Source organism: Spermophilus citellus, assembly GCF_964194105.1.
Source record: "Spermophilus citellus genome assembly, chromosome: 1".
In the NCBI taxonomy this organism is placed as follows: domain Eukaryota; kingdom Metazoa; phylum Chordata; class Mammalia; order Rodentia; family Sciuridae; genus Spermophilus; species Spermophilus citellus.
The window spans coordinates 145,530,971-145,545,018 of record NC_138182.1 but is presented as its reverse complement, the minus strand read 5'-3'; the positions used below and the strand labels follow the sequence as shown (position 1 = coordinate 145,545,018).

The 14,048-nt window shown below is 49.9% G+C and overlaps 1 protein-coding gene across 3 annotated transcripts in view; it reads left to right on the top strand.

Moving 5' to 3' along the window:
* The first annotated feature begins 2,825 nt into the window (after positions 1-2,825).
* Positions 2,826-14,048, top strand: part of VDAC1 (voltage dependent anion channel 1) — a 30,237-nt gene continuing 19,014 nt past the window's right edge. Inside the window, exons 1-2 of one of the 3 annotated variants that reach the window (XM_081303749.1) lie at positions 2,826-2,895; positions 13,569-13,641. In XM_081303749.1, coding sequence (XP_081159875.1) covers positions 13,575-13,641 — 67 coding nt within the window. In that variant the 5' untranslated portion in view covers positions 2,826-2,895; positions 13,569-13,574. Of the gene's footprint in view, positions 2,896-2,986; positions 3,132-8,159; positions 8,185-13,568; positions 13,642-14,048 lie in introns of those variants that run through there. The other 2 variants (XM_081303748.1, XM_081303750.1) reach the window with 2 other exon arrangements.

Genomic DNA, 14,048 nt, shown 5'->3' with positions numbered 1-14,048 from the left:
TGTCTCAAAACAGAAAATAAAAAGAGCTGGGGATGTGGCTTAGTTGTTAGGTGCACCTAGGTTCAATCTCCAGTATTGCAACAAACAAACAAAACTCCCCATACCTACCCACTCCCAATAATAACAACAACAACAATAAAACTGTTTTTTTTTTTTTCTTTTCTGGATGTTGTACATTGTTCTATTTGAAGGGCAGTTAGGACCTGTAAGAAAACCCAATCCAAACTAGACAAGGCAAAAAAGGTATCTTTTGGTTCAGAGGGCTGGAAAGTACAAGACTCATATATGGCTAGATCCAGGAGCATGCTACATACGTGATCTGATCTCTGCCTCTTTTTTAAGGGCTGGTTCTATTTTTAAGAAAAATCTTTATTTCATCAGTCCCAGGAACTCTCATCCAGTTTCACTGGTTCCTCCCTGTAGCTAGGGCAATGTGGAGCTCTAGTTGGTTAGGCCCCATCATAGCTTGTGGACCGGGAAGGTGAATTAGGATCAATACTCCTGCACCCAACCAACAAAACAAGAAAACAAAAAACTGCAGGCGGGACTAACCTGTCCCCACAAATGTCCTTCTGTCCACTCAATGCCACCCAAGAGTCCTCCTCAGGGATTCATTGTAGCTGGGTCAAGCTGAAGCTGGGTTATTAAAATGACACAGGCAAACCCAAGCGCTGGAAGAACAGGGCCATTCAGGACACAGGGCTCCAGAGCCACCTCCCCTCTCCTGGAGTTGCTCCTTTTTCTGTTCTGTTGGTTTCCTTAGCTATTTCAAGGTCAACCAATGAGGAAACCCAGATACCAGACTCAGGACTGCCTGAGGATAGTGAGGCTCCAGGACTTTTCCCTACTATTTCACTTTGGGTTTCTTCTTTCAGACTTTCGAGGGAAGGCTTGACTGTCTCAGCATGGGTCGAGTGTCCACCCACAGTCCAATTAGCTGTGGCAAACCGAGTGGAGGGGACGCTGAGGGTGTGGTGGTGGTGGCAAATCTGGTATAAATTGCTGCCTGCTCCCCATTCCTTCAGGGCTGCCAGGGGAGGGGTCTGAGTCAAGTTGTAGTGCGATTGATTAGATTCCAACCCCAGAGCTTCCAGGTTTCCTTGGGGCCCCCAGTTGATTTCCTTCACAGTTTATGAGTGCTTGCTCATCATCTGTCCCATTTTTAAATTATACCAACATTCTGAAGTTGAGACTCTGCCACGTCAGAGTTTTTCTCAGGGTCACACAGAGTGTCTCAGAGGGCATCCGGTGGTTAATCCCAAAATAGCACCCACAGCAGCTGAGATTAGGAGGCCTGGGGAGTCCTCCAGGTGAGAGATCTTAAAGCAGGTTTGAGGTGATGCTGGAAGGGCAGGAGGACGGTTCTCCCAGCCTCACAACTGGGCAGCACTGGTGGCTGCGGCAGGGCTGAGGCCTCCCCTTCCTTGTCCTGAGCTCCCTCCCTCGGCCCTGTCCTCCTAAACTCTAGCTTTACTGCACTCTTGAGTGACTCAGCAGCTTTCCCTGCCTGCCAGTCTCTGGGAGTGGTTGGGCCTTTGTGTTCGGCAGAAGACCCCAGGTTGGGAAGCAGGAAGTCCTCAGAGATGGGGCGACTCATGGGCTTGGGAGGCAAATCATCTATTTATTTTTTGCTCCCTAGGATCTGTTTTTGCTTAAAAAAATTTTCTTTTGGGGGGTGCTGAAGATCAAACCCAGGGCTCCACTTGCTACACATACTCCTAGCCAATTTGGAATTACACACCACATCCTGATTCTGAGCATACATCTGCCCTCCCCTCCTCAGTTCCGTTTTCTCAGCATTCTGCCATTGGAGCGTCATTCCTCCTTCCTGAACTGGGGATTGAGCCTGGGGGCGCTCTACCACGGAGCCACATCCTAGGCCCTTAACACCATTTCTAACTCCGGTGGTCACTTTCCCATTTCTTCTGCCACCTCCATCCAGAAGTCTACCCTGTCTCTGCCAATGTCCCTGCTGCCTACTTCTTTAGTCACAGCTGGCTGTGAGCAAATGTCCTGATTCTGCAACCTGGCATCTCTTCCACGGGGCCTTAAGTACGTCGTTGGTCCAAGGCCAAGGGTGTGCAGAATCTTCATTCATCCTAGAATTCATTAATCCTTTAAGCCGGCTTCAGGTGGTCTGGCGCGGGACAATGGGGACAGTGATGAACCAGGCCCCCAGCTTAGGCCTAGCAGGGAGAAGGTGATAGTTCACTCTACACAGGTCCTGGCGGGACAGGGGTCCCTGAGAGGCTCTCTGCTGGCCTGCGGACCCGAGGTGACCTTATCTTAGTGAGGTATTTGCAAGGCAAACTCGGCTGCATTGGGGAGTTTTCTTTGCCATTTAAAAGCTGATGCACGCGGGCGGGTTTGAGGCACCGGAAACATTGTGTCCAGATCCTGGAGTGCAGAGCAACAGTGGCCACCAGCTCAATACTGCACCGCCTCGGGGGCCCAGTGTTCCGACTAGACGTGGACTGACCTCAGACACTCGGAGCCCGATTTAACACTCGCGCGGACTTTGCTACCGGAGCACCAGGGCCACCTAGTCCACCCAGGCGCGGACCCGTTCCAGAGCCAGCCGCCCCATCAACTCCGGAGAGGAGGTCTCCGTTTCCAAGACCGAACCGTAGGCACAGGAACCCCGCGCCTTTCCAGCGCTGGGAAACCCAGGGCACCGCTCAGCTAACCGGAAGATCCCCCTCCCCTACCCAAATGCTTCCACCCGGCCCGAGGTTCCGGCAATGACCCGCGTGTCCCCGCGCACGCACACACCACGCGCACGTCAGTCTCACGCTTCTCGGTCGCTCCGTGCCCGGGCGCACGCAGGCCCTTACGCGCGCCCGCACACTTCTGCAGGCTTGCGCGTTCGCTGCGGGCTCAGAGCGAACCAGAAGGGTAAGAGCGCGGTTTGCCGGAGGGAAGGGACCCAGGCCCCACCGGGGCGCTGCCCGGGGCGTGGCCTAGGGCGGAGCTCGCTCTGCTGGGCGCGCAGGGCGGGGGCGGGTCCGCGCCGCCGCTGTCCACAGGGCCCCGCCCTCGGCCCCGCTGCCTGCTCCCCTCGGTTCTTCTGCGCCGCATCCCGGGCTGTATCCGCCACCGCTTCCGTAGCTCCCGCCGCCACCGCCTCCGAGGTAGGCGCAGCAGAAAAGGGCCTGGGCTCTGCTTGCGCCCCGGGTCGCGGGCCGGGCTCCTGGGGAGCTGAGAGGGAGGCGATGGCGGGAGGAGCGGGCGAGGGCGAAGGGCCTAAGAGCACGGTCCGGGGAAGAGAGCAGGGACGGCCAGCGCGGGCCTGCCTGGTCAGCAGCAGGCAGAGAAGTCCTGCGGGTGGACACCGAGAGGGTCCTGGCTGAGGAGCGCGAGAACTAGGGTCCAGAGGAGCCAGCGGCTGGGGGCGAGAGCCCAGCCGGACTTGCGGGCGGAAGGGCATGGGCCACCGCGTGGAGGCCCTGCCGGCCTCGGGTCTAGGTGACCTTCCTCGGCCTGCGCCCTCTGGCCCTCGATCCTGTCAGCGTCGGTCCGGTGGGGACCCTCCCGACTCCCACGCTTCTTGGTCCAGGACCCCGGGTCTGTGTGGGCCAAGATGCCCCCGCAGGAATGAACTCCTGTGACGTGCCCCGAGCCCCCGGTCCTACACGGTCGGCCCACGCCCGAAGAAGCTGGCGCCCGGCGACTCCAGCGCGTGCCAGCGCCTTCCCGGGCGGAACGGAGAGTCGACTTAGGCCTCAGACGCCAGGACTCGGGCCTGGGCAGTAGGTTTGGCCTCGGAAACGAGATCCTCCGGGAAGCAATGTGGCCTCCTTGTCCTTAGAAGGAATTTCTGATTCGGTGGCTCATTCATTCGGCAACTGCAACTCTGCGTTTAGAAAAACTAGTTCTGAGCCGACTTCAGATTTGAGGCCCACAGCCCTAGTGATTTGTCCAAGGTCATAGAGCTGGGAAGATACCAAACATCAGTTTTGTTATCTGTAAAATGGGAGCAATTCTACTCTCCCTCCCTGGGTTCTGAGGAAAAATGAGTTGATGCCTTCAGAACTTGCCTAGTGTGCACAAGGCCTCCATAGAAACCCTGACATTTACCCTTGAGACTTTTGAAGAGGATCTAGCCCATCCCCCACAGACCATTTTGCTCCATGTGGTATTCTGAAAGGGATTCAATAAATATAGCTCCGTTATTGTAAACATTATTGCTGTATTAGCATCAAGAATTTTATACAGGTAACTTTCAGGATAATTCATGAGAAATCATGTTCAGTTTGCAAATGACAAGGTCAGACTGGAGCAGTAAGTTTGCATGTGCAGTCCTTGAATGCAGGAGCAGACAAGTTTCACCTAGGCCTCTCTCACCTGAAGTCCCCTCCACCAGCCTCCCTTCACCAGGGGAGATAGGAGAAAGTGCTCCTCTTTTGCCTAATATTCTGCTGTTGCAAAGATCAGGGCAAACTACCCAGGGTCAGCCTTCTTTTCCTCCATCCCAGCTCTGGACTGACAGTTCCTAGAGGGTCAGACTTAGGCTACCTGGCACACAGTAGGCTCTTCAGAGGGTCTGTGGGAGTCAGTGCACTCTTTTTGTCCACCTTTATCGAAAGAGTTTTTTTTTTTAATTATTATTCTAGCACATAGCATATAGTAGGTGACATTAAGTATTCTTGGAATTATTGAATGGGCCTATGTAGGGGCTGAAGACCCAAGCCATTGTCCATTGATCCTGGACATCCTTTTGATGAACATAGCTATCTCACAGAAAATAGTCTTGCCTAGTAGACAGTCATAAATATTTAAAGAACTATTGTGGTATGTACAGCCTAGAGCATTTTGTGGGAGGCAAAACTTTTCTGATTTGAAAAAAACTTCTTTAAACACTTGATTTTCATTCCTTGATGTCCCAAGTCCCATGGGAAACTTGTTGAACTGATGTTTCTAGGCTTGAAGGCAGGGTGACATGGATGAGTGGGTTTCTATCCAAGGATATGGGCCTGGTGCCCTTTCCTTCTCTAATGGTGGGTGGGTTGATGTCTTCTGCCCAACTTGTCCAGAGTAACATGCCTGGCCCAGGGAAGTTACTGCTCACAATTGATTACTTTGTTTTATTTCTGCTATTCTAGAGTTGGGCTATAGGCAGGTGCTATTGGTAGCACAGAAAGCTTGGACTCAGGAGGACCATACAGTGAGGAGGTACATTGGGCCTCTGGCCCTGCTGGATAATAAGCACATGTGGACTCTGAACTCTAGGCTGGTGGTGATCAGGGGCATCATCCCCCACCTTTGCCAGCAAGATGCTCCTGAGGCACTGAAGTTCACTTTGATAGAATTTCCTATAGTCTGATGTCTTTGGTGGTAGTGACCGAGAGGCGCATGTGTGGCTGAGAAGTGGCCCAAGCCAGGAGGCAGCCTCTCAGGATGCCCCAAGGATCTGCAGTCTTTGGTCTTGGGATCCCCTGGGCTCCTATGGATCCACTAAGAGTCAGCAGGAGGACCTTCAGCTGGGCCTGGGCATATTTTTTTATTATAAAGTGGGTAGGGGTAGAGGGAATCTATGCTCTTTACTCACAACTGGTTTGGAAAGAAACAGAGAGAGCAACCTGAGTTTGCAAAACAGGTCCAAAATGAGCCATAGGGTCTAGTATAGGCTAAATCACTTTCTTATGCCTCAATTTCTCTGCTGCAAAAGTATGATTATCATTGTCACTTTGTTTGTTGAGAGTCTGCTCAGTGCCTTTCTGGGGGATGTATGTATGTTCTATGACATTGAGTTCACCTCCTTACAACCCTGGGAGAGAGGTTCTGAGGTTGACATTTCACTGGTCAAGAAGCTTGGGCACAGGTAAATGTCACACAGGTGAGCAGGGTGGTGTTCCATGCAGGTGTTCTCACACTGTTGTCCCTGCTCCAGGGGCCATTTCAAGGAGCTAATAAACATGAACGCCTGTTGAAAATTAGAAATTGCTGTTCGGATGGGAGATGTTATTCTTTCACAGCAATTGGAGTGAGCTTGTACATGACTGAGTGCAAGCCAGGCAGCAGTGGACGATGGTCAGGTCACCCCTGTTTGTGGCAAGGACAGTGGTACTGGTGTCTTTTAGAAGGGTCAGTGTTCCGTGGGTTGAGGCAGGAGGCTTTCTTCCAGGACCTGGCCCAACAGTGTTCAGCTAAACAATGCCTCTTTATGGACAAGGGAGAACTCTGGACCCTGCGGTTCAGGGTGATTTTTTGGCAACATGCTCAGCAGCCATTATTATAATAAGAAATTTACAAAATGTAACTTGTAATAAAACATTAGCTGTGTTTGTTGCAAGCTTGATGTGAATGAGCTATGAGAGTGAGGGCTTTATATTAACAAACTAATGTGTTTCTGAATGATGCTGAGCCAGGTGCTCTTTCCCCATGTTAAAGCTGAAGAAGAGTGAGGTCACAGAGGTGTTGACTTGCTCAAGGTCACACACCTAGAAACTAGCCGAATAGGATTGAGACTTGGGTCTTTTTGACTCCCGAGGCTACTACCTGTCCCAAATGCAGTCTGTGTAATCCCAGTGGGCCAAACGGGGAGCAAGGCTCCAGAAGAATGAGGTGCCTGAAGTCAGGCAGGAGTGCCTGGTGTGCCTGGACCCTGGACCCTGGACCCTGCTGTGTTTGCCGCCAGCCCAGGCCTTCTTCCCTTGGTGGGTGGGTGAGTAGGCAGCTGTCTCCTAGTCAGCTACATTCTCCTGTGTCTCCTGGAAGGCCAAACTGGTGGCCTAGCTTCCAGTGTGTTTTAAAATAGAAGCAACGGCTGGAAAGCCGGGCTGCCCTCTGCGACTGTTGTGGAAGGGGGAGTGGGGGGGGAGAGGGCAGCTGCTTTGAGAACACAAACCTTCCACCAGAGCACAGAGCCTTGGCTTTGCCAGCATCTGGAAGTGGGGAATGTTCCCTGGGCTGCCACTTCCTGGAGAGAGAGTGCTGTATGTGGGGGTTGAGGGGAGGCTCCTGAGTATGATCCATCCCCCCAACATTCTGGCTTTCAGAGCTGGCCTCTAGGCTTACCTTGTGCTGGGAAGTTGTTTTTCCTGGTCCCCAGGGTGGGGGCAAAGTCTTGTTGGTCTAATCTAATCCCAGTGGGTCTGATGCCCCTTCTGTAAGGCTTATTGCCCTGGAATGGCCAAAGTCCCCCCCCCCCCCTTCCTGAGGGGATTCCTGGGATGATGATGTTTGTTGATTTTGACTGTTGTGTTGGTCACTGTCTTAGCAGGCATCAGACATGCATTTCTACATGGTGATCCGAGAGAGTTTAATGAGGGGATCACTTGCAGATAGGTGGGCAGGGTATAGGATACCCACAAGGGGGGTACTCCTGGGTCTGTTAACAACTTGAGGCCTTCAGCGGGAGGGGCTCCCTGTCAGGGGCTCTGCTTTTGGGTAGGAGAAAGCAGTTGCTATCCACCTGAGGCCAGGAAGGGAGGGAACCTGGGGGTCAAGGACCTGATCCCACTCTCCCCTGAACTCCCGTCTTCTGCATGTGCCTCACTTTTGGTGAACCCAACCATAAACCCATTGATAACAGTCCATAATGATCAGCTCTGGGCACAGAGCAGGATGGGATGGAGAAAAGTACATCTGGATGAGCAAAGAGGATCTAGTATAATAGATTATGTCACCACCATCATTGAGTTTTCTCCCTGTGCCAAACACTCAGTGTTCCATCTATTTCACTTATTCCTTGGAACACTTCCCTTCAGGAGGCTCCATCGTTAGCCCCATTTTATAGATGAGCAATATGAGAACCTGTGAGCGGAAGTGGCTTGTCCAAGGTCACACAGCCAGTAAGAGGCAGGGCACAGGGTACCTGACTGGGGTGTGGACCTGGGTTTATTAATATCCTGGCTATCTTCTGCCAGGCTCAGCCTTTCTGTAGTCACTGTGCCCTGTGGACAACTGAATGGGCTGGGAAATGCCATGGCAGGGTAGCTCCTGGTTTGTGGTTCCTCCCCCTGGTGCCCTTTTGTCTTTGGAGGTGGAGTCTTAAACCCCTGGGGTGTTAACCTGTGTTCAAGGGACTTCTCCCAGCTATTCCTGGCTGAGCTCTGGGGACCCACAGCCACCCCACTCCCTGCTTTAACCACTGCAGCCATTCTTGGCTCTCTGAGGGCACCCAGGGTCACCTGCCTGAATCCTTCTGGGGGAGGATCTGCTGAGAAATGAGCATATGTCAAGGTAGGGGTTCTAAGAGGTGCTTGGTGCCCGAAGTGAGCCTCTTCTTCTTGTTGGCATTTGGGGCCATGCTGCATGCGGACAACCAGAGGCTGGGGGTGGGAAGACAGGAGGATTGGGGTCTGTTTGCCCTGGGGGATTCTCATGCACACGAGGAGTTTTGTCCCACTCCTGCTTTTGGGCAGTGTGGCCAGGCCATTGGTGGTCACCTGGGAGTGGAATCTCCTGTAGACTTTGTCTGATAACCCTACCATCTCAGTATAGTTTGAATATATTCTCAGTATGGACATTATCTACATAATTTTTCCTTCTGGCATCTCTACTTGCAACAACCTGTTGGAACATTTTGGCTTTTAAAATTATCAATGTATGCAAACAATTTAAATAATGAAGTAGAATAATGAAAGTCCTCTTTGAACTCCATACTTTCCCCAAACTTAGATAAATTCAGTTGTGTTTTAGATGACTGTGTCACCACATATAAATCCACCTCATTATTTTCAATGATCACGGCGGTTCTCCTTATTTTAGTAAGTATGAACTTGTGAAAATGAATTTTCTTCTTTTGTTTCCCTGTTGATGGACATTTAGGTTGCTTCTGGTTTTGCATTACCAGTAATGTGTGTGCATCCTCTTGTGCACACCTTTGACTGCAATGGATACTACTTTGGTGGGTTCCTAGAAGTGGAATTGGCACTAGGGTTAATGCTGGGTTTATTGCTCAGCAATTGCCCTCCAAAAAAGTGTACCTCTAGTATTTACACTCGGTGTGAACAGGAGTGACTTCCACACCAACATTGGGTATCATTTAGTTTTGCCAATTGCCGCTTGGCAATTGGACCGTGCTTGGTTTTGAGACCATAAGTGTCTGATTCTCACTTCTGAAGGCACTTGCTCACCTTGGGTTTAACTGTCCTTAGGCCTGGATTAAGGCAGGTGTGTGCAGGGTGCCAGTCCAGTCTCTTCCTCTCTCCACTCAGGGTGCTGCAGCTGCCCTGAACAGGGAGCTCCTATTTTCTGGTTACATTGTAATGTCTTTAGTCCCAATTGTTAGATACTAAGTTTCTATCCCTACCACCCTTACAATATTGCTTTTTTGTTTTTGAGTCAAGGTCTTGCTTTGTTGCCCTGCAGGCCTCTAACTCCTGCGCTCATCCAGTCTTCCTGCCTCAGCCTCCCAAGTAGCTGGGACTACAGGTGTGTGCCTTCAGGCCTGGCGTACAGTAATACTTAGATGTTCATTGCTCATTCACTCATTAAACATAATTTATAATGAATACCTATCTTGTGCCAGGCCTTGGAATCATTTACATCTAGCTTTTTCCATAATTTGGATGTTTATGCATAGTGGACTTTGAGGTACTTCGAGTTCAAAGGTGTGATTTGGGGATAAGTGTGGGAAGGTAGGGGCATGGTGAGCAGAGCAACTATCACTGACATGCAGCTGATGAGTCAGGGAGGATGTGTCCCCCCAAGATGGAGGTTATGTAAGTGTGTTATGCTGGGTGATATACTATCTCTCCCCTCTTGTGCTTCCAGTATGGCTGGATTTACATTCCTTAGCTGGAGTGGAGCTTGCATAATTTGTTCAAGGTCAGCCAGGGAAGGGTTGGGTAGGCAGGCTGGCAGGCTGTGGAGGGGAACTAGGGACTACTACTACTGTCTCTGGTGTGCTTTGCTGGTCATTCTCAAAGTCATCAGTGACCGCAGGCAGGTCTGCATACCCTGCCTTGCCCAGCCTTCTGTTTCCTGTTCCGTCATGGGTGTGAAGCTCCCGGTTCTGCCCAGAAGCCCTTGTCCAGGCAGAGAAGTGTGGTCCTGTCTTCCCCAGGCTGCCTTCTCTTTTTCTCTGTGCAGGGCTGGCTGCCTGGCCTGCATCAGACTGCTCTGATTCCTGCTTGGCCTCTAGAGGCTGGGCTTCTGGAGGCACGTGGGGCAGATGCTGCAAAGACAGCTGTGCATGCAAGACAGTGTGCATTGGTAAACTGCACAGATAGTAACTGGGAACAGGTCTGGGTGGGAAAGGCAGGGATGGGTCAGGGCCGGGGTTCAACCTCAAAGCCAGCACCCTCACAGGGTTAAGTGAGAAAGCTGTGTGCTCCCTTCTCTATCTAGTCTTAGCCTAAAGAAACAATATAGATCATTATATCTGCCATAAAACTGTCTCTGAAGTGGGTTCTGAGACTCATAAAAATGGGTGTTTTCTTCATAATTGTAAGAAGGCTGAGCTCTTGGGGAGGCAGGGCTATCTGTCTCAGGGCCTTCCTTAATCCTGTCAAATAATGAAGCACAGGAGGGGGTGTGGGTGCACAAAAGGCAGAGAGAAAGCCTCAGCTACCTAGCAATGGGGCAGGTGGGGGTAGTGAAGGGGCGAGCCATCCTTTAGTTCTCAGGTTCAGGAGTGGGTTTGACTGCCCAGCTAGCAGTCCTCCCTGCAAGGTGCTGTGCTGGGGAGTTGCCTAAGCATGGGGCACCCTTACCTGAATGGGGAGCATGCCTGCCTGAGGGCATAGAATGGGGGTGTTATGCTCCATTATTTTGTGTTTAAGCAGACCGGGAAGTGATGTGCATCCAGAAATGGTTAACACGGAGTGTTGGCACTTGGGGTTGTGTTTTAGTTAACTGGCAACTTCACTTACATGCATCTGGTATCAAATAAAGGAAGTGTTGCAGGACTTCAAGGAAGGGAGCCCATAGCCCTGGGAGGGCTGGCTTTATTTGAGCTCCTAAGGGCCCCTCTTCTGAGCTCTGCCTTCCCGACCCCCTTGTCCTTGCCTGGTAATCTCCTTAGCAACCTCAGGCTTTTAGGCTGATGTTTGCTGTGGGTGGAGTTTTTTTTTTTTTTTTTTTTGATGGGTGGCTTTGCCTGTTGGGTTTTGGAGATTAAGTGATAAGAGAGGGTATTTGGGGAGCATTAAATGATGAGAGTTCTGCCTTTTTCCCTGAGGGAGATACCAGTCCAGATGCAAAGGCCTCCGTGTCTGTCAGGCAGGTCCTGGAGGGTCTCTCCTGTGGGGCCAGGGAAGAGTAGAGGGAAGGCCCTGGATGCTGAGGTGCTGGAGGGATTTAGATAACCCAAGGCACCACCACTGGACATTCCTCCTCTTTCCCAGGCCCATCCACAGAGCAATAACACCAAATGGAGGTGCTCTGTCCACTGGCTTGTTAACCCTGGCAGGGATGGAGAATGTTCTGGGTCCTTTGCCAAGATGTCTGCAAGTCTGCTTGGGGCCCTATTACCTCAGCTTTCCATCTAAGACTGTTTTGCATTGGCTTCTCCTAGGAGGGGCCAGGCTTATCTGTCTTAAGACCCTCTATCCTTAGGCAGGTAGTATGTCTTGAGGACTTGGTAGGTGGTTCCTGGTGTGACCCTGGGGTTGATGTCCCTAGAGGATTAGTTGAGAGGAAAGAACAAGTGGGAGGAGGGGATTCCTCAGACCTGAAAATGCCCGTAGGGGTAGCCTGAACTGGATCTCCTCCCCTCTTCTCTGTGCTCTGACCCAGGGTTCCAGCCTGTTCATGTGCAAGAAATAACAGCAGCAGCAAAAATAGGACAGAGTAAACAGCTCACTGCTCTTCTCTGCTGTGACACATAAGTGAGCTGGGACAAAATTAGCAAAGCTTCTGAAAAAAATAAAATAGGGCCTGGACCACAATTTCATGATTTAAAATTGTGGAGGTATATAGTCTTTTTTTTTTTTTTTTTTTTTTTGGCAGTGCCCCCAGCATTTCAGTGGGCTCTCAGCAGTGTCGCTGGAGTGAAGGCCTTGGTCAGGAATGCAGCTTCTAGTTGTGATCTTGTTCCCCTGGGATCACTTGAACCCCTCCTCAGTGGGCTCCTGCTCCCTAGGAACATGCCATGAATGTGTTTATTTGTGTAACTGCATACATATTATGTGTGATTTCAGATGGGTTATATGCAGATTCAGTTTGAAAAATTAGGTATAATGTTTTTAAAAGTGAATGGAACCGACCTTCAGGTTAATGAGACTACTATTCTGTAATAATTCTGGGGATGGAGAAGGTGTGGGAAATGGTGCTTTCTTATGACCCCTTCTTTTCTTGGACGGGGTACATAGAGTGGGCTTTCCTGGATTAGGATTTTAATTCTATGTACATAGCTTGTCAAAGCAAAACCTTCCAGGGCTGTCAGGCGCTGTGGTGCATTGCCTGTAATCCCAGCGGTTTGGGAGGCTAAGGCAGGAGATTGAGAGTTCAAAGCCAGCCTCAGCAAAAGTGAGGTGCTAGGCAACTCAGTAAGACCCTGTCTCTAAATAAAATACAAAATAGGGCTGGGGATGTGGCTCAGTGGTCTAGTGCCTTTTAGTTCAATCCCTGATACCCCTCCCTGCAAAAAAAAAAAAAAAAAAAAAAAAAAAGCCTTCCAGGGATGTAGTGTTGTCTGTCTTTCAGGCAAAGATTGAGTTACTCTCTTTCCTTGAACATCAAGATGCTTGATGAATATTTGTTGACTGACTTTATGATATGTAACAAGTCAAATAGTGCTTTTTTTTTTTTTTTTTTAATTTGTGCTGGGGATCAAATCCAGGGCCTCACACACACTAAACAGGTGTTCTATTATTGAGCTCCATTCCCAGTCCCCCAAGTAGTACTTGGATAGTTGGTTTTAAAATGAAGTGATGCTGCAGTGCAATTAAGTTTTGTTTAAATTAATTTTTTTTCTTTTTGTATTATATGGCTGAATTTCTTTCCATGTTGGGATTGCCTAACTAGTTAGATCTTATTTTATTCTCTGTGAGGAACATGACTCTAAAAGCGGGATTCCCTAAGGTCTGGGAATGTAGCTCAGTGGTAGGTATTTGCCTAGAATGCTCAAGGCCCTAGGTTCAATCCCCAGTTTTGTATAAAGTTGGGCTCATTCTGGTACATAATAGGTACTCAGTAATATTTGTTGGTTGAATAAAATCAGAACCATATAGAAATGCGCCATCATAAAAAACTGATTTTTATTCAGTGCATTTAATGTTCTAGCAACCGACATTTTGTAAGAAGATATGTTTTATTGGCAAGAGTCCTGCAATCCAGTAAAATAGCTGGCTCATGGGAATGTGTCTTTGATAGATAATTCATTCAGCAAAAATTTACTGACTCCCACTATGTTCTGGGCCTGTGCTCTGTCCTGGGGATACCCAGAGGAGGCTGATGGCCTGTCAACAAAGATTTACTGAGTGTCTCAACTCTGGCCCCAAAGTGAAGGACAGGACCTTACATGCTTCCTCTGCCCACACCTGGGAGGATACAGTGCCTGAAACTCTTAGTGGTGGATAATTTTTATTGGTTGTTAATTGTGTCTAATAATTTTTATTGATGGTAAACTAATTTCCATAATTACCAATGTATTTATTCTGGTGGTTCTTTTATTGCAGCAGAAGATGGCTGTGCCTCCCACATATGCTGATCTTGGCAAATCTGCCAGGGATGTCTTCACCAAGGGCTATGGTAAGTGCTGCTGGGAGGGAGGGGGCGCCTCAGCTACAAACCCAGTGGCATGTTTGCAGTTTTACCTTAATAGTGTGGAAGACCTGGGTTGGTCCACTATTTAGAACTTCTATGTCTGGGAAAAGAGATCAGCTTTCTGTGGTTGTGAAGCAGTTTTGGTTGTGTACCCAGTAGGGGCAGCTTGTGGATTGCTGCTAACAAGCGGATGTTCTCATTTTTTCTTGCAAGCAAGGAGCAGCCCTGGATGCTGCTGCAGTGGAGCGCAGCTTCTAAATATAGCCTGTTGTGCCCACGAGGCCCTGGTGACTGTCTCTGCCAGCTGTAGGCACCTTTCTCAGGCCTCACTAGGAGTGCATGTGGAGCCCAGGTGGGCTGTGCCTGCCTCTCTGCTCTGTTCAATGGCTGCT